This window comes from Hetaerina americana, unplaced genomic scaffold, assembly GCF_022747635.1.
Source record: "Hetaerina americana unplaced genomic scaffold, ioHetAmer1.1.p SCAF_1, whole genome shotgun sequence".
Classification (NCBI taxonomy): Eukaryota; Metazoa; Arthropoda; class Insecta; order Odonata; family Calopterygidae; genus Hetaerina; species Hetaerina americana.
In genome coordinates, this window is record NW_027286069.1 from 10,502,282 (window position 1) to 10,529,824 (window position 27,543).

The 27,543-nt window shown below is 35.9% G+C and overlaps 1 protein-coding gene across 7 annotated transcripts in view; it reads right to left on the reverse strand.

Annotated features, from left to right (window-relative positions):
* The window catches only part of LOC139687906 (bromodomain-containing protein 4-like), a 109,645-nt gene that overhangs the window by 36,616 nt on the left and 45,486 nt on the right, over positions 1–27,543 (reverse strand). For 4 of the 7 annotated variants that reach the window (XM_071585261.1, XM_071585283.1, XM_071585244.1 and 1 more), the window contains 10 exons: positions 17,227–17,493; positions 16,404–16,694; positions 14,399–14,482; positions 14,072–14,164; positions 12,819–12,920; positions 12,576–12,733; positions 9,953–10,160; positions 6,445–6,709; positions 5,813–6,178; positions 2,664–2,834 (listed from right to left, as the gene is read on the reverse strand). In XM_071585261.1, the coding sequence (XP_071441362.1) occupies positions 2,664–2,834; positions 5,813–6,178; positions 6,445–6,709; positions 9,953–10,160; positions 12,576–12,733; positions 12,819–12,920; positions 14,072–14,164; positions 14,399–14,482; positions 16,404–16,694; positions 17,227–17,493 (2,005 nt within the window). The remainder of the gene's footprint in view (positions 1–2,663; positions 2,835–5,812; positions 6,179–6,444; positions 6,710–9,952; positions 10,161–12,575; positions 12,734–12,818; positions 12,921–14,071; positions 14,165–14,398; positions 14,483–16,403; positions 16,695–17,226; positions 17,494–27,543) is intronic. The other 3 variants (XM_071585277.1, XM_071585253.1, XM_071585268.1) reach the window with 3 other exon arrangements.

Sequence of the window (27,543 nt, forward strand, 5' to 3'; positions counted from 1 at the left end):
TATATAAACAGATATATTGACAGGAAGGAAATAATATAAATAAATTATAATAACTATCTTTTCAAGGCCAGTGAATGCTACTCTTAGTGATTCAGTTCCTCAACCTCATCCCCCTCAACCCCCACCTCATTGCAAAATCAGAAAATAGTACAGAACTCTGCAGCATAAAAAGGGACCCAATATCTTTCACGGATGGGTTTACCTTCAACTGAAAGTAGCCATTTCAACCTATGCGTTCAGCAAACTTGAACCCTAACCCTCATTAATCTGACCTACCCTTCCCCATTCCAAAAAGCAAACAAAGCTGTCACTGACATCCTATGATCCTAAAAATTTAGCACTATCTCAGAAAAGGCATTCTTATTATGGCGATACAATTAGCCTCTATCTCCGCATTCAAACACAAGGTGTTTACATAATTATCACTCTTACAATAGTTTTACAAAATATTTCACTATGATATGCACTGATTTCATCAAAATTAACCAACAAGAAGATTATCCATTAGTCTCGGCAAGAAACATTCCCGTCTCTCAAACCCATTCACTCCCACTTCAGTGCAGAAGGCAAGTGACAATTGATCCCTTGGGAAAAAATTTATGGCACTATTTATTGACTAAGTAATTTATTCACATGTAAGGGTACAACTGCATTTTGACATGCCTTCTAAAAAACTTCCATATTAGCACAACTTCAGTAAGTAAATGCTAACACTTTAATTAATGTAAGAGTAATTCTGTTTTCATCTACCTAGTAAAATTAAAAAAAAAAGGAAGTTGGCACTAAAAATGTATAAAACACAACATGAAACATCTGAATGCCCATTAATTAAACACAATTAAACATGCTGGGGCTAAGGTTAGCTTTTTTTAAAAGAATAAGTGGGTTACAAACATGGAGGACAAGTGCCTGAGACTCCTGGGACCTCTGAGAGGCTATCTCTAAAATTGGATCATAAGCCGTAAATGGCCAAGTCCACAGACCTATCTTTCTACATGGCCAGGTCCCTCAGGTATTATCTGCATTTGAAAAAAAGGGACACTGGTCCATTGCATTAGAATGCCATTGATTTCTGAACCTAATAAACTTAGCCTGGGATGCCAGTCCTAATCAACAGGGCTGTTTTTCTCCATATTAAATTATTACAGTTATCATAAGGAATTGAAAAAATTAGTTTTGTGATTGACTGGGCTGTTGATTTTTCTAGAGATGAGATACGGGAACTGTGGGTAATTATCTAGCTGTAACTTTCATCTTAAATTATTTAAAACAGCGAATGCTTAGAAACAGATGGATCAGGAAAGTTAATAAAGAGCAAACATACACTTGAATTAAGGTTTCATATGAAACAAATATGATGTGCCCCTGAAAATATGGCCATAATATTAAGACCTATTACTAACATTCAGGTGAAATTTACTGCTTCTATTTCTCATTTTCTTTAACTCATACCAGAAATTCAACACTATTAAAACCAATTAACAAAATATTGCACTGAGAATTCAAATATCCATTAAGGTCTTGTGTTCTTTTCACATAAATAAGTCTAAATCTCTGCTCTAGATATTTTACAGTTCAATAAGTTTTTTTTCATGGCACTCATTGGATTCAATAACATTATTCCATAACCTACTGACTTTTACCATAATACAAGAAGTGCAACATGCATAATACATTAAAACATCAAATGTGCAAGTAATGTGAAATGTTGAAGTCTTTGAAAAACATCTATCATTGACCACCACCTTTAAAATTTACAGAGCCGTGTGAGCTACCAAATATAACTAATTGATATTTTAATGATTTATTTTTATGACGCACACAAGTGCTGACTGTGCATATTTCACCAATAACATGCCTTTGATTTTCGTAATCAATGAAGTAATAAATAAGTTTTATGATATTCTACGTTTACAATTCATTGCAGTGTTTCGTTAAATATTTCATCATTTCAACGACCCCTCCAAAATGGGCACTGGCACAAATATGTACCATGCTGATTCTTTACTTTCAAAGACACATGCTATACTTAGAAATATTCATAAGAATATTAAAGAGATAAATAATAGTGATGATTTTAACAAAATCATGTTTAACTCTCAAAATTTAGTGCATCATCTGACATCCTCCCTAGTTCGTTTGTGTTGATTCATAGTAAGTTTGACGCAAAAAACAGAATGAAGCCTGTATTTGTCAAATCACAATAAACTGAATACAATTTTATATTTTTTCCACTGACATTAATATAGTTGCCAAGATTTTAATACAACATTAGTGAAGTTGAGAGCAAAATTTAAGTTATTTTTTAGCAAAATAGAAGTTTTACAATGTGAACAGTTTTACATATTATTTCTTTGTTTCAAAGTTGCACCTTTACCAAATTAAATCTAGAAGTAAATGCTGGCTAAAATACTTTGTCTACTCACTGCTTAACTTACTTCTATAATACTCAACACAAAAAGAAACAAATAAAGATTGAGTTTTCACCAACCAGTATACAGCAGGTCTTAGTTCAAGCATTAGTAATAATTAATTATAATTGGAAGTGATACCCACGTTCAAAGTAGTAGCTACATCACACACTAGGTCAGCAAGATGAGAGGTGGAGACCTACATAAAACACTAATGCAACTAAGCAAATTTATAGACACCTGGAGACTTACAGTAGGGCTTACGTGGCTTTTTCCGAAGACAGGAGGCCACATAGGACTCCAGTTCCCTAAGGGTGGAAGGCTTGAGCGTCTCAAAATCAATTTCAATTTCATCTGGATTAGAGTCTCTTAAAGATGGCTCCCGTGACTGGATGATGTGAACAACTCTCCCCAGCTTATCACCTAAATAATGAAACATTAAAAAATTAGTACAAAATATTCCTCCAGTAAAGACAAATATTAAACTACCACACTGCTACTGATCACTCGGGGAGAGTGAACAGGAACTCGAGACTTCAGACCTCATTGTAGGTACTGAGGCACCAGTCAGTTTTCTGCTGTAATTGGATCAACAACAAAAATAACATATAAAACCTCAAGGTAAAGCATGTCAAAATTACATCATGTTTTCAGAGTATTGCCTCCAAGTAAATCAAGAGCTTTAAGGATATCAAAATTTATACTTAGGGACCTAAATTTTCTATAAATGATCCCATCCATAGAAGTGAATTTCTTTGTATTATTTTCCAATTTAATTGACAATGGTTTTTGTCTGTATTTTTTGCATTGGTTCATTAAAATTGCTTTTCCTTAATAATATATGGCACATGATAATCTTCCAGTCCCATAATCTGAATTCCCCAAAACACTTGGCTTACTATTTTTTTTAGCAGGACCAATTTTACAAACATCTAAAACAAGACCTTAAATGACCTTAGCATTGTTTCATTTTACTGTACACCCATGCAGGACTATGAGCACCTTCCTCACGCATAACCACAAAAAAAGCATGAACATCTTAAATGAACTTAATTCTCTCTCTTATCTCACAGCACTTAAAGTGCCGGGTGTTGAAAAAGAGACTTTTCCTCGGTCTCCTGAACACAAAATGACATTGGTGGGTTGTCCTGTTTGCATGCATGCATTGCACTTGCATGTACAGTTCAATGACACCAGGAATTGACTAGTGCTCTCTAATACCCAACTGGCAATACATTGTGTTAACTAAACAGGTGCAAAATCAGCAGCTCTTATGGAAAGTAAAAAAAAGACATAATCAAACCCTAAAAATACTCAAAACAGCACCGCAGGATGATGGTGTAGTGGACGAAAATGATGTGAAGGAAACAACATAAAACCAACATAACATAATAATTTTTGATTTCCCACGCAGCTGAAGTGTCTCCCTGCATCATCAACTAGAGGATGGAGAGCAAGGAAAATGATTACTTCAGGTATGATCAGTTCGGGTTCAGGATGGGGAGGGGTAAATGTGATGCCATTGCAGTAATGAGGTCTCTAATAAAGAGGAATATAGAAAAATTCAGGACCTATTTGCCTGTTTCATTTATTTCAAAAAATCATTTGAAAGTGAATTGGGAAAATTAATGGATATAAAGCAGAATATAAAGAGTAGATTGGATGGATAGATAGGAGACCAATCTGCAATGGCCACAGACTTCTCAGGTGAGAGTGGGGGTGGAGAGACCAGTTGGGCAATGCTAAGAATAGGAGTGAGGCAAGGTCCATTATCACCTGCTGTGCTGTTCAACTTGTACATGGAGGAAATCATTAAAGAGGCATGTTTTATAGGAACTGGAGATGGAAAAGAAAGTTGGTAGACAATTCAAATGATCAGGTTTGCAGATGATCAAGCTTTATAGTTTGTCAGTCAGCCAAGGGGCACCTGTTATATTGTTGTGGATTCTCAATGCACCTTCTCTTAATCAAGGGTCAAGTAGAACAAAGCCCGGTGAAGAACAAAGAATTTTATGCAAATTGCCTAATAGGGTCTTTTAAATGCACCACAATATGACAGATGGTCACATTTGCTGAGTAATGGGTAAATACAAATTTTCACAGAACATAAAACAAATTCCTTGGGTTTTCTAGGAGAGCAAAATTTACGAGTTCTCAGGTTGGCGAACACCTAAGGTAATAGGCAGTTAGAAGTGGATGCTTTGATCATCGAATTATGAGAAGCTCAAGAAGGTCAAGTGACCTCTCTCTTCTCGAAACTCTTTTGATCCACTCCAATCTGCCTCCCAAGTTTAATTGGCAACCATTCCGGCAACTGTTAACTCTCCTTAAGGCAAGGAATATAAATGAAGGGGAAATCTAGAGTGACTTCTGCAAGAGGTTCATTGACTTTCCTTGCCTTGGATCTGACAAAATAGTGATAAATCACACGTCCCTTCCCCTAAAAAACAGTAAACTTCATATAGAATGTAATTTACATATTCCAGAAAGGATGATTAACATGAACTAACACTGCAAAAATTTTCAGATATTGCATTATCTTGATTATCTTCCAAAGAGAGATTCCAAAAAACATTAAGTATTAATGAAAGAATCTGCAATGCTATTTTTTGTCTAACAATATTCTCCACAAAGGCTATCCACTATCACCCTGACTATCGGTACAACTCTGTCACTGGGCAATAAAATGATATAAATCATTGAAAGCCACATCTGAAAATACATTTACACATATTGACAACATTACAGAAACTCATTATTTCATGAAATTTGCCAAAAGAGAAATACAAGTGCTGATTCAGTTTCGATTGAGGGGAAGAGGGGATTCTGTTTAAAATGATATTTTGGGTAAAAGGTCTCTCTATCCATTGCTCATTGACTTCATCCCTCATTGCCAGGGAAAGCTAGAAGCAGTTTACTAACAATGAGGCATCCAACTTATGCTGACTTGGACCTTCCATATCTCACACACTATTCTCACTTGGCTGCATTATGCAACACATGGATAGCAGATCATTTTTTAAAATGAAAATACTAGATAAGTACGTTGACACAAATTGAATCAGAGGATGGAAAAGACAATATACTACAATTAATACATAATTTAAGTTGGCAAATCTTAAAAATTAATGGAAGGTTTGTTCCTAAGATATGAAGATTCTGTCTTCTGCAAGCAAGCTATGCTTAGAAGCACATATGGGGATAAAGACAAGGGGAGCAGTTCCCTTCCATGCAAGTGTCAAATCAGGAAAGCAAGGGTGAGAATGTGCAAGCACCAAGAAGAATGGAGGTGCACATCGTACATTGAGATATTTTCACCTTATGCTATCTTCAGCAAATGCATTTGTGCTCATGCAAAAATTAAAGAAATTTACGTCCAGGTAACCTGACTCTAACTTTACCTGGTAGTTTATTAATATCCAAGCTCAACTGCCGCTTTTCATCATAAGACATAGGTTTCGCACTGTCTTCATCTTCTGAATCAAAGCCACCCACTGACACAGCCATTGTCCCTGAAGCAGATGCTGTAGAACTCCCAGCAACAACCCCACTCGAATTCCCAACCCCACCAGACACTCCACTGACAGATGCCGTCGCTGCAGCACTCGCAGCCCCACCAGCCTTGCGTCTCCCCCCGGCAGATGACCGAGAGTTCACTTTGGCTCTCTTGGCAGGTGCTGCCCCAGCACCCCCAGTGCTGTTCGATCTCGTCGCCTTCCCACCTTTGCTTCTGCCGCCCGCTCCTTTCCCTGTTCCAGAGGTTCCACCTGAAGAAAGTGTAAGGGCTCATCTTAGATGCTTGGAGGGAAAAACATACAAAATACAAGAGCAAACACAATATACCCATTTAAATGACAACAGTGGTTTCTCTTTAGGTATAAAAAAACTTCAAATAGGCTTCCCTCAAACACAATACTTTCTGCCAGGACAATCATTTTTATCTTGATCTTTGCCAACCTAAACTTGGCAAAGGTAAAGCTATTAATAAATTATACTTCATCTTATAACTTCATCAACTTTTCAGGGCTCTTACCAGCAGAAACAGCCGCAGAAACTAGTGGCTTTGAGTCCACAAGACCCATTGGTGGTTTCACATCCATTGTCGTGGCTGCATTCGCCCCAGAAACCATACCATGAACCATCCCCATTGCACCCATTCCATCTGCAAGGCCGACCATACTAACACCACCTTTGCCATTATCCTTATCCTTATCACCCTTCTTCTTCTTGTCTTTCTTCTTCTTTTTCTTCTTAGTTTCATCTACTAACTTCTTCATCTCCTCTTGCATTGCTTTGAGCTTAAAGAAGACAAAAAATTTTATTTGAAATAGAGCAATTTTTTTTCCAATGGTATTAGCATATAATTAGCATTCAGTATATTACCTTCCACATATCAACAGGAGATTAATCAAATTTTTTTAAACCTGACATTATTTCACCCCGTTGCCAAAAGTTGACATTTTCATGAAAACTCATGCTGATTCCAGAAAAAAGCTCAGAGAGACCCTGATATTTCAGTCAAAAATTCCCCACCAAGCATTAATTATCCCACAATATTCTATATCCAAATGAAATTAAGATATTGAAGTAGGGCAATATGAACATTGATTTCAGTTTCCATGCAGCACATTATATAAATACAAAATAATTACACAGGAAAAATGTAGACAGGGTCTACCCAAAAAATTAATTGAATGATTTATTCACACAAATGTGGACAGCTGGAGTGGGTCAATATGTGACAGGAAAGGTAGTTGGGAGTTCTTGAAAAAGCAATATAACCCTTGTCAGTTGTCTGCGGGCCATTACAGTATTCAGACCACTGCTAAACTGGACCCCTGTTCACAAGTTATGTCACAAATTTAGAATGTCATGCTCCATGGAGCAACAATCTGCAATAAAACTTTGTATCAAGCGTGGAAGATCAGGTTTAGACACCATGACTTTGGTGAAGAAATGGAAATGAAGCAATGTCCCAAGGAATGCTTTTCCACTTGCAAAAGATATTCCGGAGGGTTAGAGAAGACGTTGGCGACAAGCAATGCCTTGGCCCCGTGTTTGCATTATTTAGGGTACAGATGAATCAAAATGTTTAAAATGAAATTGGACTAAACCTGGTTTTAAACTTTAAAAAATTATCTGCTTTAAATCTTTCTCTAAGAGAAAACACAAAGCAATAGTAACATTTGGTTAATAATGGATGGAAATAATATTTTCTCTCTTAGTCACAAAAAGGAGGCTCCATTGCTACAACTTTTTCATCATCAATCATTAATAAACATGAAATGCCATTAACAAAATAGCACTATCACTAGGCATATTAAATAGTTAGGGTAATGGTTTTTGGACAATATGCAGTTGATTATTGGCTATTTGAATTCAAGGTTCCCTTATTGAGGAATTATTCAAGTTTACAGAAATATGCATGCTAGTTTAAGTGCATGCAATTTCCTCTGCTCAAACTTTTCCCATTCAGAAAACAGAAGATGAAGTCAAGGGAAATATGCCATTGACATTGGGTAGTTGGAGTGATGGAAGACATGAGTGGCCTCTTTGAAATGAGGTAAAATTATTTAGTCAATAAATAAAAGTAAGTAAGAGAAAAACCTACCAAACTCCCACAAACAATTGAAACCACTAGCAATAGCTGACTTAGAGGAGACAACCGTCTTATCCCCCAGAAGAGATAACAGAAGAGAATATCATCCGGGCTTAACAAGTAATCTGATTTTCTTGACATATTTAACAAAATAAGAGACAGGACAGATAGAACCAAAACAAATATGGAGAAAACTGAAAGATTCTTAAGGGGAAAATGCTTCAATGTCTAAAAAAAATTAGTCCTTGATATACGAGTTATATGTTAAGGAATTTCTATTAATTTAAAAGAGGCAAACATTTAAGCTTTTCTATCAGATGCACTGCTCAAGTCATTTTACTCACAAAATTAAAACAATTCTGTGATAACATCAGATGACGCGCATGTGCCCTTAGGATCATCATATAGAAATGCTTAAACATTCCTCATGCCTTTCAACATGTCTCTATTTTTGGATGATGCACAATCATGAACCCAAGATTACTTGGCCATACTGGAAGATATCAACTACCTCCACTTACTTAAAACTTGCAATTCTATACTTACTTCGTGGTACTAAAATTGAACACTGCCATGATTACTATTAGAGAAATCTTCTTTAACACTATCATTTATCAAGGACTATTTGCCTTTATGTACATTAGATAACATTTTTCTTTAAGTTACATATTTTTGGGGTTACTTTCTTCAGGGAGCACCACTGAAATACCACGAATTCACGATTGTAGCATCTCTGAACTGGTCTTTAGAAACCTGACGGGAAATTTCGATACATTTTATTGAACAAGGAGGCTTCCTTTGGGCAATTTAACCAACTAGGCGGGGATCGAGATGGTGCGGGGGCTAACGTACTGGCTTCCCACCCTGAGGGCGCGGGTTCAAATCCCGGCGGTGTTGAATATTTTTCAGAGGTATCTCGATCCCTACTTGAGGTGATTTGTGGAGGGCACTTTGAGTGAGTACGGCGTCCGTCGGATGGGACGTTAAGCTGCGGACCCCTTGGCGCCTTTCGTAAAGAGTAGGCTAATGCCGACGCCAGGTTTCTCTCCACCCTTCATCCTTTCCTGTCCATCCCCTATGGCGCAAATGACCTTAGCTGTCAGTCGCCTCCCCTAAAAACTACTACTTCCAACTAGGCATCTGCTTTCAAAGGGCATTGTGGTGATGTCATTTTTAGAAGTTTAGAGCAGTTGTGTGAGCACATTGTAAGAGTAGATGTCAACTGTTTACATATTAAATTAAAAACCAGAAGTATACTATTACTAACCAAATATAGACAAAATGAGTGAAATTAAAGTTTGTTTTCAACAGACAAGGTACTCTACTGTTTTTAATGAAGCTGATTGCTGCCAATGCTCTTCGATATAGCCAAACTTAGGTTTTTTTTTCAATTATGGCTTTCATTTCATTGCAACCAGTCAATCCATTCCTCTTGCCAGGCTTTACACCACCCCTAGGGACTGTATTTCAATTCTGTGTTGCTAGGCCAACTTTCCTGTATTATTTTCTATCATAAAATGCTAACGCAACGAGGATACACTCATTGGTACTTCATTGGATATTTAATGGAGCACATTTATTTTGGTGGTGAACAGCAGGAATGGACACACACAATAAACCTAATCAGCAGATTACCCAGATGCCCCTGACCAGTCAAAAGGCCCTTAAAATCAAAGAGTTTACTGTAAATTTTACAGACCCTGGTTTCGAATTACTGCATTATTCCCTAGCATACTTAAGTTTCTGGATAAGACATTCTCACTGTTAAAAAATATTTGTGCATTCCAAAACTCAAAATCTGAAGTTTCAATTTCCTTTCTTAAATATGTGCAAATGCATTTCCCACCAGAATGTTTTATTGGAATATGAATTTAAAGGTTATTACAGTTCACATGCCCTGATGAAATAAGACAAATATCTCAAATGAGCTTCTGGGATTTACCTGCTCTTGGAGGAAAATCAGTTTTCGTTCCCTTTCTTCCTCAGAATCTTCAGATTCTGATGATGAACTAGAGCTTGAGCCAGACTCAGAGTCACTAGATGATGTTTTGGTGGTTCCCTCCACCAATGGTCCACCACTGGCCCCAGCCCCACCAACAATAGCCCCGTCACCAACCATAGGAAGGGGCTCATCAGGAATCTTCGCATACCTTTTTGAGGACATAAAAAGTTTTCATAAGAAAAATTAATTATAACACTGGCATATCCTCTCTATTAACCAAAATTAAATTTTGTAATATTAATATAGATGAATCAATGTCAAAATAGGGCCATAAGACTTAGACATTCATAACACACTGCTATTTTCCAGTAATAAACCTACAGATTCAGACAGTTACAAAGTTTACAAAGAGCACATTTACAAGCCACAAGCAGCTGAAATACACAACTAATTAGGAGGATTCCCTTTCCCTTAGGCATTGTTATATTATTTATTAGAGTTATTTTACTCACCTTTCTGGTTCAATTCACTACAATATTGCTGAAGCCTAGCAGTAGAAACCAAAGAAATTACATACTTTACATTACAAGAAAGGTATTCATAGACTTTTTAAGTAAATTCAGAAGTCTTGATTAGACATAATCCATGCACAAAATCTATACTGCTGCTATGAAAAATCACATTATTGAAGCAATAACATATTTTCAACAATCATATCATATATCTTGGCCTCAATTTACAGCTATGCCAAGATGAATTTTTTTTACATTAAAAAGACTACTTCCTAGCTTTGCTTAAGGGAGAAAATGAATACCTATTGCCATATGAAATCATTGTCACGCCTGGGTGTTTACTATAATTCATGTCAAATCTAAGACATTGTAGCAATGATAAAAAAGTAAAATTTTGGCATAAATCATTATCAATTGCAGATCAAGTGGAACAGTAGATTAGTCAAATGCCTGCGTGGGACATGCTAGTAATGTGAAACCCAGTAAGTTGGATCTTGGATAATAAAGTTAAAAGCAGTAAAACAAATTGTCAAGAGACACAAAGAAAAATGGCAACTAGAGTGACCACGAATGAAGGGTGTGAAAGTGTGTGGGATTATACAGTGGTTTCAGTTTTGTTAATGTAAAGCATAGAGTATTTCTCCGCAATATTAAGAGAAGCTGAAACCTTTTTAAGCTGGAATTAACATAGTCCATATGAATATACAATAGGATGGTTGCAGAAATGCAAAGGCATCTTACATGACACTGTGCACTCCGGCAGGTAAAAAAAAACTTTCTGCAGATGAAAGTGCTAACGAATAAATGAGGAGAGATGGTAAATAATGGTTACATAATAATGATAAAAATGATAAAGATGGTAAATAATGAGCAGTTGAGTCTTGAGCAAGTGTACAATGGGAATGAAACGGTACTATTTCGCATTGTATGCCTAAAAAACATTAACTTACGAAGATGAAGAAGAAAACTCTTTGCTGACGGACATCAAGGACAGAATGACTGTATTAAGATTTCAAATGTGATAGGTGCTCACAAATTGTAACAGTGAGTACTGGGAAAAAGCAAGAAACATGAGCTTTTAATGGATTTCAGTCTTTCCAACATTTAACCGCGCAAACATACTTTGTTGGATGCATGAAGTCACCTATCCTACTCTAAGCAACCCACCTAATAAAATTGTGCCCTTAAATGTGATACATGAGGAAAATTCTGAGACAGAAATTTGACTTAAAATTGATATTTAGACATTACTTTTCCATACGAAATTAACTTAACTTGTTAAAAAAGGTTAATTTTTTTACAGTAATTTCCAATTAATTGGCAAATTCTTAACTTATTCAGTTTCTCCCAGCTCTCTTCAAATTTTTGGTAGATCCATGGGCATAGGATACAATGATATTTTATTCTATATAAACAATATGACAATCTAAATCTATGAGGTACATCAATAAATCAATGAGGTACTAAAATTATATAACGGTCACAAAAATAAGAAAAGCACAATGAGTTAACAAGTTTTCACAGCACAGTTATTTGACCAAGCACCAAGCAGTTATTTGACAAATAAAAATATATCCCAGTTATTTGACCAAGAATAAAAATATAAACCAGGATGAAAGTATAGCATGCCACAGAAGTACACGACAGAATTTGGAAAGTTTAAATTTAAAAAAAAAAATATTATAAAACCAAATGAAATGCCAAGCACTCACCATAGTGAATTACATGACATAGAATTAGATGTGGTGCATGATGCATGGTAGAACATGCTTTACAATGTGAACAATGTGAAATGAGCCAAAATGACCGCAATAAATAAGTGGCCTAAAATTATATTACATAATATGTGCCACAATATAAAAAAGCTTGACCTTTTACGTGGAATGCACACCAAATTTTTTAGGGAATAATTTATACTATATTCTTATGTTCAAGAAATACAAGACTAAAATCACACACTAACCACATCAAACAATGTGCTATGCAAATTTGATGTTCACTTGGCATTAGATCATCCAGGAAATAAAGCAATGTTAAATTAGGACCGTTAGAATTATACTAAAAAACCACGCAAGAAACTAAAGAGAAGTAATGAAACAATTTTTCCTCACCATGTCACCCACCTCATCTCAAACACATCTTGCAATTTTCTCGCCATTGCGACCACATCATGATCTGGTGGATTATACTTGTAGCAATTTGTAAAAATGAGTCTGACATCGGCAGCAAACTCTGAACCTGCCCTGTATTCCCGGTTGTCCATTTTTTGCTAAAAACGAAAATATAAAAATTGATGCAAGCAATTCATTATATATAAACATAGCACATAAAATTTCAATAAGAAGATAACTTACTTTAACAGTTCCCAAATCCATGGGTTTTTTGATTATGTCATGGTAATCATGCAGACCCAAGAGCTCTGCATCAACTGGCTTGTAAAATGGCCATGCATAACCCTGAGAACGAAAAAATTTTTAACACGTCATTTTTATTTGAAAATAATACCATTGAATATTGGTACTAACTTTAATTGTGTAATAATATTATGGAAAACAAAATCAGGAAAATAAAACGAGGGCACATTTTAGATGTTATTTTAGAATTAATACACAAAACACTGCGCTACACATAAATACATGAAAAACCATTAATTATAAACTAACTGGCTTCTTAGATTATAAGCTACCTTGTGAGAGGACCTTAAGAAGTTTACATGTTATCAAAAAACCTGCATGATGCCTCATCATTTTCATCTTTTATAGATTCTACCAACTTGAGATCTTTAAATATTCACTTGCCAAAAAAATATAAATTCAATATGTATCCTCTATATACACCATCTGTGCATAATTCTGACACCAAATTCATTCAAACAAAATTATAAATTTCTGTGAAGAGTCCATTCTATGTTGTTGTACTTTCATAGGCAACAAGCCACTTGTTATTGCCAACCAGCAATATTTGACTGTAACAACAGAATGACAGAAAAATTCACACCTATAGCCATGAACAAGTCAATATTGGCCTAAAGGAAATCAATAGACATAAATAAACTAAACTATTTACTAATATGATTCTTGTACATATTTTTCATGCTTTGATATTCATATCTTAATAATAACAACCACATGCTTAAAAAAAACACATTTTCAATTCTTCATTAACAATGGCTAAGGGTTGAACATAAACAAGACATTTCCATCTTCCATAACTTAAATATACTTAAGTCAATTTTCACAACACCAATATGAATTTGCTAATTTCAATAGAGGTTATCTTAAAAATATTTGATTCTGATTTTTGAACCCAATCTTATGAATGCATGTTACATTGCATTATATTGATTAACTGTTAATAATAATGCAATATCATTGTACACCCATCAGTACTGAAATAAACACTAGTATTTTGCCGGCATTTACATATTTTTCCATCGGCAAGATTAACGATGGTGCCATTTTCACCTTTCCTTCAAGACTTTTTCAGAAATTATAATATGGAAACCATAGATAACTAAATATAACAAACATGCATTGGCAACCTCTGGCAAGGCTCTAAACATAATGCAAAGCATTGCATGTATATGATCACTACTACAATTACTTACCGAATGCTTCTTAGAGAAGAGTTCCTTGAGAATTTCATTACAGGCTTTCAATGATTCTGAGAGCTTTTCTTTGGGCTTGCCACTGTGCTGAGGCTAAAAATAGTAAAATAAGACGAAAAATTATTTTTTTCGAAACTTGAATTCACCGACATATTATAGAATATTAAAAGAGAGTAAGTTTTTCAACAGATTTGCGATTGCTGCACTTGCCCGACAAATTTATCATTGGTATTGATCAATATCCGATAATACATTGGAAGTTCTTAAGCAAATGCTTCTTTCAATAATTGCATGCAATTTTTGTGTGAAAAGATAGTTATAACTTGCCTGAGATGCCACTCCACCAGCAATAAGAAGAGGAAGTTGTGCTTGCCCAAAAGCATGGTGCCCATCCTCTGGTATACGCTGCAACTGGAAGAAATCGGGTGGAGGTTACACCCAGAAATCCTCCTGAAATCACTTTCCTCTAGGTCATTACCTAATATACTATAATTTAGCTGTTTAAAATACCAATTATCTTTTCACCATGGATTTAAAAAAATCATGTGATGAACAAATAACAGTTTTACCTAAAACCTTTTCCTGATGAGTTTATATTAATACTCATTCCATTCAAATAATTGAGTTAACACTCGCTGTAAAATTAACAATATCTGGAATTTGGAATTATTTCCAAAGTCACTTTAATTTAAATTACACTTCCCCTAAAAAAACTAAGTGAGCATAAAAAGCTTTTTCCAGTTTAATACATGAAATTACAAAATGACCATCTAATTACAGCCTGATTGGAACACTGTGATTGCCAATACTACAATATTTTGGTGAGACCATACAAAAACAAATTGCTAACAACTATTACCAAACTAACACACAGAAGTGCTTAATGTTGCTAAGAGAACGTTAAGACGAAAGGTCGCAATGTGGCAACTAGAAATTCCCAGGTTCAACAGTGGACTAGGCACTTGTAATGGAGGAACTCAAAGATAAGTGGGCAAACCTAATGAAAGAAGTATCTATTTTTGTCCCACTGTCCAACATGGGTATTTATGGAGATACTACTAAAGAATTTCTTGTCAAACTTAAAACTGAGTAGCATTGTACAATGTGACACTTACTGAGTAGCATTGTACAATGTGTCACTTACTGTGACTAGGATATGCCCTTGAATAATACAACATGTATACTACTGGTATTTTCAGCATCCCAACCCTTTCATCTGCACCCACTTGTTCTGTCTAATTCGAATTTCTCTCACAACTGCCCCTCTTCCCCTAACATCTTTAAAACTTTATTTTGCTTTCAGTCCATTTTATTTACTCATTTTTCAGCAAGAATCTGCAAATTATGCTTATCCCAATGCCCAGTCAACAAGTTTCCACACTGTACAAAACCACTCTTTAAATGAGTTTTCACTCATCTTTTATAAATATCCTTACTCCACATTCCTGCCATCAACTCCCCTACCCTCCTGAAAGCTGCTTTGCCTAATGCAATTATTCTTCTTAATATCCCCACTACACTTCCAAGACAGGTTAGATGACTGCTCTAATTTTTACCCTCCTATTTTAACATTTAACTTAAGTCCTCCCCCTTCTTGAAACCACAAACTTTTTTTGTTCATATTAATTCTCATCTCATAACTCTGGCAATGATTTAATGAAGCACTCATCAATGATTGATACCCTGACTGACTGGCTAACTTTAAGCATGATCTCCACAAATCTAACCATTTTATGATTTCCCATCTACTTTCACTTCTGCCTAGAGCCTGGCGTACTTGAAGGTTCCAATGCCGTCCCATTTCGTAGGGAACGTTGGTACACGAAGAATAGAAATTCATTGGTTTCTAGAGTTTTTCTTGGAGGAAATCCACCTCAGGCATTGATTGACAACCATGACTCGAGGGTGTATATATCTAATTGGGGTTCCTGAAATCAGTCACCCTGGGTAATATCATCAGAAGCATGTGTGACAGCAAAAATCATCTTTCGTTATCACCCCTTAGTCAATGATCCTCTGCTCTCCCAATGCCGCACACCCATTAACTCATCAAGAACTCTGACCCATTGCACAAGTCGTCGGGGAGAATGAATCAGGGTGATTCAAGCACGACACTGGTTCACTCCTAGTGAGCATGATGGTAAAAATTTACACTGCTGTGGAGTGTGTAAAGGATATCAAAATTGGCGATAAAAACAAAAGAAAAAAAATAACAATAAGTTCTCCCATGATTGATATAACTAGAAATAGAATGCTGAATCATCAAATTAAAGATGATTCACTGAATTGGCTCCTGTAACTTAAATAATTTTGTTTAAGACTAAACACTCACCTGTGAATCAGGTAGATCCTTAACAACCTTCTTTATTTGCCGCCCTGACTCCCTCCTCGTCGAGATCTTGGCAACTTTTGTGGATGGCGTTCCACCGCTGGGTTCTGACATTATTAGTGGAGAGGGGAAGCCTGTATACCCTCCTGGGATTGAACCCGATGACGATGAGGGATTGTGGGGTGGTTGATGATGGTGATGGTGGTGAGGGGGTGGTAAAGGTGGAGGAGGAGGGTCAAATGCTGTAGCGGTTGGAGTGGTAGTATCAGCCTTTCTTTTGACTCCTTTTTTAACCTAATGAGAAGGACAAAAAGTTATGAAAAACATCCAAAAGGAAGCTATCACTTTTATTACATTAGTAATGAGTTTACCCATAGTAAAAACTGCACTATGAAATTATTATTTTTATATACAGGAATTTCATGAATCTTATCGCAACAAAATTTTCATACTAAGCATAGCATGTTGTATTTCCAGTTCAACAGAGTTATATTATTAACTGTTATATGGCTTATCTGTTTTGATTATAGCAAACATCATTTGCCTTCCAGGTTTTGCCACTCCTTTATAATCAGCGCATGATCAAATCTTTTACGTGAATATGGTATCTCTCTATATTCTATGTACTCGAATAATACATATAATGAATTATTTCTTATGCATGCAAAGAGAAAATGGCATTATGCATCATATTTAAAGCCGCAATTGCATTCCGACAGAGATCCTGCAGCAGCCCTTCCAGGCAAGGCATAGAAAATCCATAATCATGGAACTGATACTTAGCTATAGATTTGCAGAGCAGCGACAACGACTTTCCTTGACTTACCTTAGCTGGTTGTGCTGGAGGCATGACTGGAGGTGGGGTTTGTTGTAGGCTTTGGCCAAGTAATCCTGCGGAAGGTGGGAGGCCACCAGGTGGCTGGGCTTGGGGCAGAGATGAAGCTGGGTGGCCTGGCGGCTGAGCAACCCCTTGAGGACCAATCCCAGGGGCTCCAAGGGCAGAGGAGGCTGTGGTTGAAGCAGCTGGGTGACCATCCAGGCCTGGACTCAATGCTGGTTGAGCATGGTAGCCACCACTAGCAGGAGGAACCATCTGAAAAATTGCAGCAAATACAAATATCCATGAGAAATCAGGAAAAATGGTTGGACCAAGTGGAACCAATAAATATAACAGGTACCATCAAATTAAATATTGTTATCGGTAATCTACCAATTAACAATAATTAGTGAAAATGGCAAAGGCAGCAAACACCTAATCATGCCATCAATCTAATTGGAATTTGTAACTACCATCCAAGAATTCTGCACTTCCCAGTATTTTCCCAGTACAAAATCGAAGATTTCCTGATTCTGAATTATGGTTATCTCATTGTCCAAAGTCTAGGACAGGACATGTTCAGCTACTGCTTGCAAAGTAGCATCAGGATGTTAAGTTTATATAATGAAACTTTAACATTAACACAGTAATATATACTTGCTGAAGTAGGATTGAGCTTTTTCATGCAACAAACAATCTCATTTCAAAACTTTGAAATAGAGTAATTTTACCGATGAATGGATTAATTTATCCCTTTCAGACCCTTGTTTGGACGACCACCTCAACCTGGCTGGTCACATAAACCATTTGTTTTACCACATAAAGAACCATTGAAATGCTTAGAGAAGTGATGATTACAATTATACAGTGGGGATATTTCACAAAAGCATTAATCACCTAAAATTACTGGAACTTTTTATGCAAATCTGGACCTAAATATCACAGCCCTTCTCCCTACATTTTTAAGATTAATATTCTTTTCCAGTGGCTTATAACAAATTTAAACCATTTTAACTCGTATTCATACCTTGGTAAATGCCAACTTACCATCAATTTCTGGGACCTTTCATATTTGTTTAGAAGATTTCTCAGTAACTTAAGTGTTAACAATTACATAAAGATCCCTGACAGCACTTTAATATTAAATACAGCACAAATCTTCAGGGGAATTCCAAACTTCATTGAAATCATAGAGTAAAATAAAGTTGTGAACAAGAGCTACCCAACATTTAGTACTCCTTGCACAGCAATTATTACTTTTGCTCTAATTTGAATGCGATTGAGGATAATAAAATTGATTTCATATCATCTTTATACGAAGTCATATGAAGTAGCTTTAACCACCCTTACATCACCTAGCAGACCGCAATGCCTACAGTAGGAATCAAAAGATTTTTGCTTCCAATCCTTACATGATTCCTGCCCTATTTGCCTTTGAAAGAGGATAAAGAAAACGAACAACAGCTGAATATTTGCCAGAATTAAAAATAATTATATCCCACTTCCATTTTCCATACTGACTTTTTTTATATAGTACAACTAAACAGACTTCCCGAATGTTTCCTTGGTGAATGACTTGACTTCCTGATTTTTTCCTGACTTTTCAGATTTGAAAAATTAAAATCTCTTATATCACCCAAAGTACATGCTTTAGATAGCATGGTATATATTTCACTGATATTATTCCGATGTCGCAAAAAGAAATGAAGCCGAAGCTAGTTGACATGTTTAGTTTGCCTACAGCAATGATAAAAGTTACACACAACAAGCAACTGCATGAATTAAAATTACTTTCATCTGGATAAACTGTCAGCCAAGGGCCATGTGATACTACAGGAGGCTTATGGAGAGACGGTTCTAACCTATGACACAGCTGCAAAATGGTGTAAAATATTGGAAGAGGGCGGCAAGTTAATTTCAATGGAAAGGGGACCCAGAACTCCAGACATTGCCCTACGGGAAGTAAGCATTACTGTAACTGCTACCATTACGAGAGATAACGGAATAATTCCAACAGCTATATGAGAAACATTGTAGATTTCATTGGATTCCACTCACACTTTGGTAGCAGAAAAATTACATGTAAGGCAGTAGATTCAGAGACCCCATATATTAGAACAAAAGGCTGTTCTCGTGCAGCTTTGTTCATAGTTAAAGTTGATGCTCTGGCAGGATGAGTTTCTTTTCAAAGGTATGACTATAAATGAAATTTGGCCACACAATTTTGATCTTGAGAGCAAACAGGAAAGCTACGTTTGAAAACCTGTGGCATCACCATCACTGAAATAAGTCAAATAGTTCACATTTGCTGAGAAAGTTACAGTCATATCAAATAGAAAAGGCCCCAATTCTAAGAAACAGGTTGGCCGCTGTACCACAAGAATGAATAGCCTCACATTGCTAATTTTTTTTGCTGAATATCTCATGAAAATCAATGAAGTATAATTTGCATCCTATATATATATATATATATTCCAGATATATCCCCATGTGACTTTTCTTTGATAAAATTCCTAGGTGGAAAGTGTTCCTCAACATAAGAAGCAATGTACATAATCTGCATTTTTTCAACATAAAATATTATAAGTCAAAAATAGCCCAGCCAAATCAACTTGTACTACATTAGGTTATTGATACACGTCGTCTGCACAATAAATACGCACACTAATGGAACCTGGCGGCCATGATGCTGACTATAGCCCTGCCCGCTAGCAGCGCTAGTTGCCTGAGATGCAATGAGCCATATATACTCGTGTATATATACATATACACACGTAAATATTTATGTGTGTGTGTGTGTGTACACACATATATATATATATATATATATATATATATATATATATATATAATACACACACGCATAAATATTTAAATATACATATTTTTTTTATGACTACACAGATCTAACTTAAGGACTCATGCAACACATCTTATGTCTAACAATTACCATTTGTCAAGTACCTAGCACAATACACAAGAAGAAGTAAAGTTCACTCATTTTAACCAAGATATGGAAAGTTGCTCAGCAAAAATATGTTTTGATATCCATGACAGGTCAGTATTGTAGGCCATATTTTATGAACTTGCTTCTCGTGCTCAGTTCCATCTGTAGAGCCATTTCATACCACAGAACATTAATTTGGTATTTTGTAACATCAGGTATTAAATGAATGGATCCAGTCCATTATAATAACCACAATAAAGACTTTGGGATGTTATGCTGCTTTGTAAAGGTTTCCATAATGGTGACTTCATTTCTTTACTATTTAGATCAGTATAATATTAAAAAAGGAAGTATAATTAAATTTAATAATTCTTTAGTTAGGCCAATCAATTTCATTTTTACATGTATTTTTAGAATGTTTGAGGGCTTCAATAGGTAACAAAGGCCTGGATACACATCATGAACAAGTTTCAGTACTTGTCTTACAGGATGTTAATTAAACCAATAGAGTGGAAGTTCCCTTAATGAGCACCTTAATACTATAAACAATGACTCACTTAATGAGCAATGTTTTGCATAATGAGTGATAAAGAGACGGTAAATTCCAGCATGTGCACCTGCTTCTTCAGTCTATGATTAACACTCATTCCGCTATCATCTTAGCGTCGCTAGCGATCACACATTTTTCCAAACTTGTATTCAGACATTTGAAATTGCAAATGCATATTCATAGAACTGCATAGGGAATGCATTTCTCATATTGAGTGATTCGCGTAACGAGCAAAAATATTTTGACAAAAAATGACTCGCTTAAAGAGTGAATTTTCACCAGTGAAGAAGAGAAGATAATTCTTAGAATGTTGTATGCCTGTTACTTCAGTTTGTTTCGCACTAAATTTGCTAGCATCTTAGTCTAACTAGTGATCACCAATTTTTTGTAACTTGTGGGCAGACACATTGTGATTTTATGCGCTGAGTGCAACCAACCTTGCAAAAATCCTCTAAGAAAAATCCACAAAAATAAGAAGAAAAATAATCATAAAAATGAAAAGTAAAATAGTTGAAAAGCAAGAATGAGGGGTGAGTGCGACTGATCTCGCGCACACACACACAATCGGTCAAAATCAACGATTTGCCCTAACTTCAGGAACAAGGACAAAATTAAGAAGTAGATGCTTCAGCTTCAAATAGACTGACAAGAATATCAATGCAATTGTTACATAGTTTCAATGATGATGAAAGATTACTTCTCATACGGTTAAACAAAAAGCAATTGCAATAGGACACTATTGACGGGAATATCATACGCAAGTATGCAAAGGTGGTTTCTGTCAATCTCGTTAAGAAGATGCCAGGATCATCAATGGCCAAAGAAATAGTATTTCGGGGAAGCTGTGGCGATTCTAAAAATTTAAGAGAAGAACCAGCATTCACAGCATTATGAAGCAACAACAGCTGGCACAAAGGCAGCAGAGAACTTAATCCCTGATACCAAAACCGGTTTTTAAACTGTAGTGAAATTGGTCTCTTCTGGAAAAAGATGCCAAAGCAAATTAATTATACAGCTTGGTAAAATGCTTTGCCTAGTCACACACCACTTAAAGATGCTTGCCCCACACTGATATTTTGTGCCCATGCATGCAACGATTTGAGTATGAAATTGCTACCTGTTTACAAGTCAGTAACTCTTTTAGACTTCCATGGAGTGTTAAGTGGGGAAGAGCATGATAAATAATACTTGTTTTCTGCAAATCTAATTTAAAATTTCAGGTTGGTTCATTCCACGATAGAAGACAAGATGAAGATGATTCAATTTCCTTCATAATGTATACATGTGGTCAGCCCAAAAAATATGCAAACTGGTGTAATCTGGCATCCATGACGCAGATCAAAACCCAACCCACTGGCGGCGCTAGTTATCTGAGACCCAGAAGCCATTGTGCTTGGCGGATTGTCGCGCTGTGCATATGGTGCCAGTTATGTTTGTTTCTGTTGTCCTTGTTTTTACTGTTTGTCGAAAATGGAAATTGACGAAATCACGGAGCAACGAATCATCGTCAGTATTTTCGTAAAGGATGATAAAAGTTATCAAGAAATTACTGAAATGTTGACATCTGTTGACAGTGATAATGCTCTGAACAAAACATCCGTTTTCAAGTGGATTAAGCATTTTAAAGATGGCTGACAAGATGCCACGGATGATGCAAGGCAAGGACGACCTTCAACCACCTGTGTTGACGACACCGTTGATCTTGTACAGTCCATTGTCCTTACCGACAGTCGAAAATGTCTGAATAATAGCTGATGAACTGAATTTAGGAAAATCAACAATGCTCACTATTTTAACTGAAAATGATGGATGGACCCTTCACCATGACAATGCACCTGCACATTCAACATTGATTGTTTGCCAGTTTCTGACAAAAAAATTCAATCAACATGCTTGATCATCCTCCTCATTCGCCAGATCTCACCCCCCGAAACTTTATCCTAATCCTAGAATGCAATAATGTGATGAGGGGACATCACTGGGAAGATGTGGACACAATAAAGCAAGAAACGACGAGGAAACTAAAAAGCCTAACTGCCAAAGACTTCCACGGGTGCTTTAAACAGTGGGACAGAGGCGGAATAAGTGCATAGCAATAAATGTAGAGTATAATTAATGGTTTCTGGCGTAACTTTATGGAACCGATTCATTATAAATAAATGAAAGGACTAACTTTGTAGTTCCACACGAACTGTTCGTGTGGAACTACAAAGTTAGTCTTTTCATTTATTTAAAATGTAGCGTACTTCGAAGGTGAAAAAATCAAAGTAGACCAAATTTTGCAAATCAAGTTTTTATGGCCTCAGTTTGTATATTTATTGGACAAGGCATGCATCTAGACTTCCTTTGAATAAACCTTATGAATTAATTACTTCCTTGGGGAAGGAATGCTTTACCATATTTTACATTAATTTATATGGGAAAAACCTTTGGTTTAACAGTTTTTGCATAACAAGTTAGATTCAGGAACAAATTACCCTTGTTATGCAAGGCTCCACTCAACGAGGCTTTGTTATTGTGCAAAACAGAACAAAAATGGAAATTTATAGGCATACAGAATGTGTCCGAAATTTATAATGCACTGATTTAAGAAGTATCAATAATGCAAATAATAAGAAAATATACGCAGAACATACTAATATTTCACAGCCATGACTAAATAAAATATTTTGCAATTGTTATCACCAAAGACATTTGGTATGAGAAGCATAAGGTACCACATCATAAATTACCTACCCTTATTTTATGCCAATCACATTACAACTGCAATTTGCAGATATGTCTACCCTGGTTCCTGGTTAGTACATTCAATATTAAGGTTCCCTCATAACACATGCTAACTAGGGCCTACAACATTCGTATTAATTCTCATTTAGTAAAGTCAGCTCTGATTGGTCTAACAGACATCTCATTACGTTCTGTAAAAGAAAGTAGTGTGTCTCATTGAAGAGTGAATAAGGTATACACAGATGCAAAAGAACAAACCTATTTTTCATGCGCCACAAATGATTTCTCATTGAAACATAACCACTAAATGCTTGAGTTCAATTTTTTATCAAAAAGAAAATGAATATGTCAAATACATAGCATGGCAAAATTTCAGGTTGCCACTTTCTCTACCCTTCTCCATAAATACTATGCTTTGCAGAATATATCTTTTCCCCACTGAGGTATAATGCACTAAAACCTATTACGAATAAAGCATGAAAACCATGAAACATAAATGTTTTCTTCATACTCCATCATACTGGTCCATTAAAATCATAAACAGAGTGATCGACCCAGAGATCAAATTGGTAGATGATGATAGTTCAAGCCTGATGGCATGTGAAATTCACATATTAGGGTAGGGAGGCCAGTTCCTTTCCGTGCTGGTTATGGTTTTCCAGGAAGATCTGGTACCCGAAAAATTATAGCGGGGGTGGAGCTGCAGGTACCCAAAGAGCCTTGCCTGGGATTCGAACCTGGGCCCTCCAGTCAGTAGGTTCAACGCTCTACCCCTGCCTACTGCGACCCAACATAGAGATCCATCAAGTCTTAAATCATTGCATTTGTTATCATTACTATTCAATGCTGTGATAGCTATATCACGCCAACGGTAAAATAAAACTTCTTAGTAGTAGCAATGTTTATAGTCATTATTCTCAAAATACGAAAACTAGTGAAAAATGCGAGAACATTTGATTTAACTATATTGCAAAACTATATTACATTGTAAAACAGATTACTTGATCACTCAACAATTACACAAGGCTTTTAATCAAGCTATCTAGAGTGTGCATGTCCCAGTAATATGAAATGAATTAACTTGGGTGATTGTATTCAAAACGCTTGGTTAAATTTTGAAGTTCTTCAAAATATCCCAAAGCTTTGATAACTGTGTATCCCTGTAAGGCTTAAGCCAAGAGTGAAAAAATTTGAAATTTAATGAATCACAACTTAAGTCCAAAGTTAAGAGAAAATGGTTTCAAAAGATGTCAGGTTAATGGATAGTTTTCAATTAAAGTTTCATCTGACTTTGTTGCTAACACAACAGTATCTCTAGCATTCCAATTCGCTTTTCCGGGCAAAATATAATTACCGTTTTTCCATCAATAATGCACGCATTTTCTATACAGAATTGATAGAAAAAATGACGATGCCCGTTATGTAATATGAAAATTGAAAAAATCCAAGCATTTACATCCCTATGTACACAATAATTTAAAGAAGAGTCTCTCAAAAATAAACAAGTCTGGAAGCATGCCTTTCTAATTGCATTCTACAGATCTGCTACTGTTACAGTTATTTCATCTCATCAGTGCATAAGAAAAAGAAGAAGCCTTTAATATTTATACCTCATTTGTTCTAATATGCAGTACTTCACATACATGTAGAGTACCTCATATTATTTACACGTACGTATAAATATATGAAAGGATAGGTAAATCACTCGAATTGAATTGAGCGCCGATACTAACAAAGCAAAGTAAAATAAACAAAACAAGAAAATTCCATTTCATGCATTCTCTCATCTTTTTTAGATTTGATTTGCTGAAAGTTAATTTATATAGAAAATGAAAGGGCAAACAAATCTATGCCGAGCGAGATAGCAATATGGCAGCATATTGTGTTGGCTTGTTAATATTGCTTATTTTTTGATCCTTTGGTTGTTTGCAGTTAATTTCAATTACCTGGCTCTAATCTTCCGTATACTTACGGCATATATAGCCACAAGCAATTATTATTCCATGTATTCATTGGTATTTACCATCAATTAGTACCTGTATTTAGACGTATTTTTACACACACACATACATACATGCATACATATGGCATACATATACATATAGCGCAGCATCTATACACGTTCAAGATGATTATGAAGCCCTGGGCACGCAGTATCTATATAAATTCATGATAACTACAAAGTTTTGGATGCTCGTTATAAACAAGAAAATACGGTAGTTATTTCGTTGACTTATACAGGATTAGGTGCAGCATGACCTTTGTGGTCCATTTTTATCATCTCCATTAACTGTTGACCATTATCAAGGTTTCTTTCTTTTTGACACTTTATGACTAAAACTAAAAGTTTTCAAATTTTTGGGCAATGAGAAAATGTCTTTACTGTTTAAATGTACAAGATTATTCATTATTTCAATCGGCACCCTTACGAACCTTGGGAAATATAAAAAGCATTAATGATGTAAAACAATTAGGGAAGAGAATACCAGTATGCCAATAAATTCATGTTGGACCAAATCAAACTTCAACTTAAGAAGCCTACTGGGACTCCTGTGAAATCACAAATGTTAAAAATGTTGCACACATATGAAGTCATTTACAGAAATACATTTATGAACATCATTCCACCGTAGCCTTTAAATAACTTCATGGGGCAGTTTCTAAAAATATCATTCTAAGTTCCCTACTCTCACAGCGTGGCAGCATTAGTATGTGGACTTAAGAAGTTAAGAATTGAAGGAATATTATATTGAAAATTTTAAGTCTTGTATGAAATAATTTCAAAACATGCACGGAGAACTCCATGTTGTCTAGATTATAAGGAAACTGATTTAAATTAGAATAATTGTTAGACAGCACATACCTATATTCCTATAAAAATATTGCATATTCCAGATCTTCAAATTCTCTTCCTGTATCTGATTTTGTGGTTTCAGCTTATCCAAAAATCCTTCATTAATGACATTAACCTCTTTTCCAATTAATTCTGCATTTTCATAGTTTAATTATGATTTCACTCGCGCCATTTTTTTACTCCTTGATTGGCTAACAATATCTTTACCAATGTTAATAATGTAATCAGCGAGAAAATGGGAAATTAGGTTCTTTCACTTCCACTATACTACCTTGATCAAAAAGTTCCCGGAATAACCACCGTGTGGCGCTCCCATCGTTCCGATTTGAGTTCTGTTTTTTTTGTTAAATTGGTACATCTGTTGTTGATATTCCCTTTAAATCTTAGTGTCATAGCTTGACATTTGCAAAAGTTACGTAGCCAAGAGTACATCTATCTCTGTGTGTGTTGGCGATTTTTTACAATTTCAGAAATGGATTTAAATTTGCAACAACGAACTTGTATTAAATTTTGCGTAAAAAACGGATTGGCGCACGGACGTTGGAAATGTTGGAAAAGTGTTTCGGCAACGATTCTCTAAAAAAAACGGTCGTTTACCAGTGGCACGAGCGGTTCAGAAGTGGTCGTGAGTCAATCGAAGATGATGAACGCAGTGGCAGACCATCGACATCGAAAGTCGGTGAAAAAATTGATAAAGTAAAAGAAATGTTGGTCAATAACCGCAAATTAACCATCAGAGAAATAGCGGAGGACTTGAACATTGCCTATGGATCCGCCCAAGACATTGTGGTTAATGATTTGGGTTTCCGTCGTGTAGCAGCAAAGTTGGTGCCGAAAGACCTCAATTTCATGCAAAAAAGAGACCGCGTTGACGTCGCAAAAGACATGATTTGCGAGGCTGAATCCGATCCCACATTCATCAAAAGGATCATTACTGGAGACGAGACGTGGGTTTATGAGTACGACACGCAATCCAGACATCAGGCAAGTGAATGGCGTTCACCAAATGAGCCGAGACCAAAAAAACCACGTCGTTTTCAGTCAAAAAAGAAGGCAATGCTGACGGTTTTCATGGATTACAACGGTGTAGTGCATCATGAATTTTTGCCAGAAGGCCAGACAGTAAACAAAGAGTATTATTTGGGCGTTATGAGACGTTTGCGTGAAGCAATTCGCCGAAAGAGACCAGAAATGTGGGCAGAAAACTCGTGGATTTTGCACCATGATAACGCACCGTCGCACAGTGCT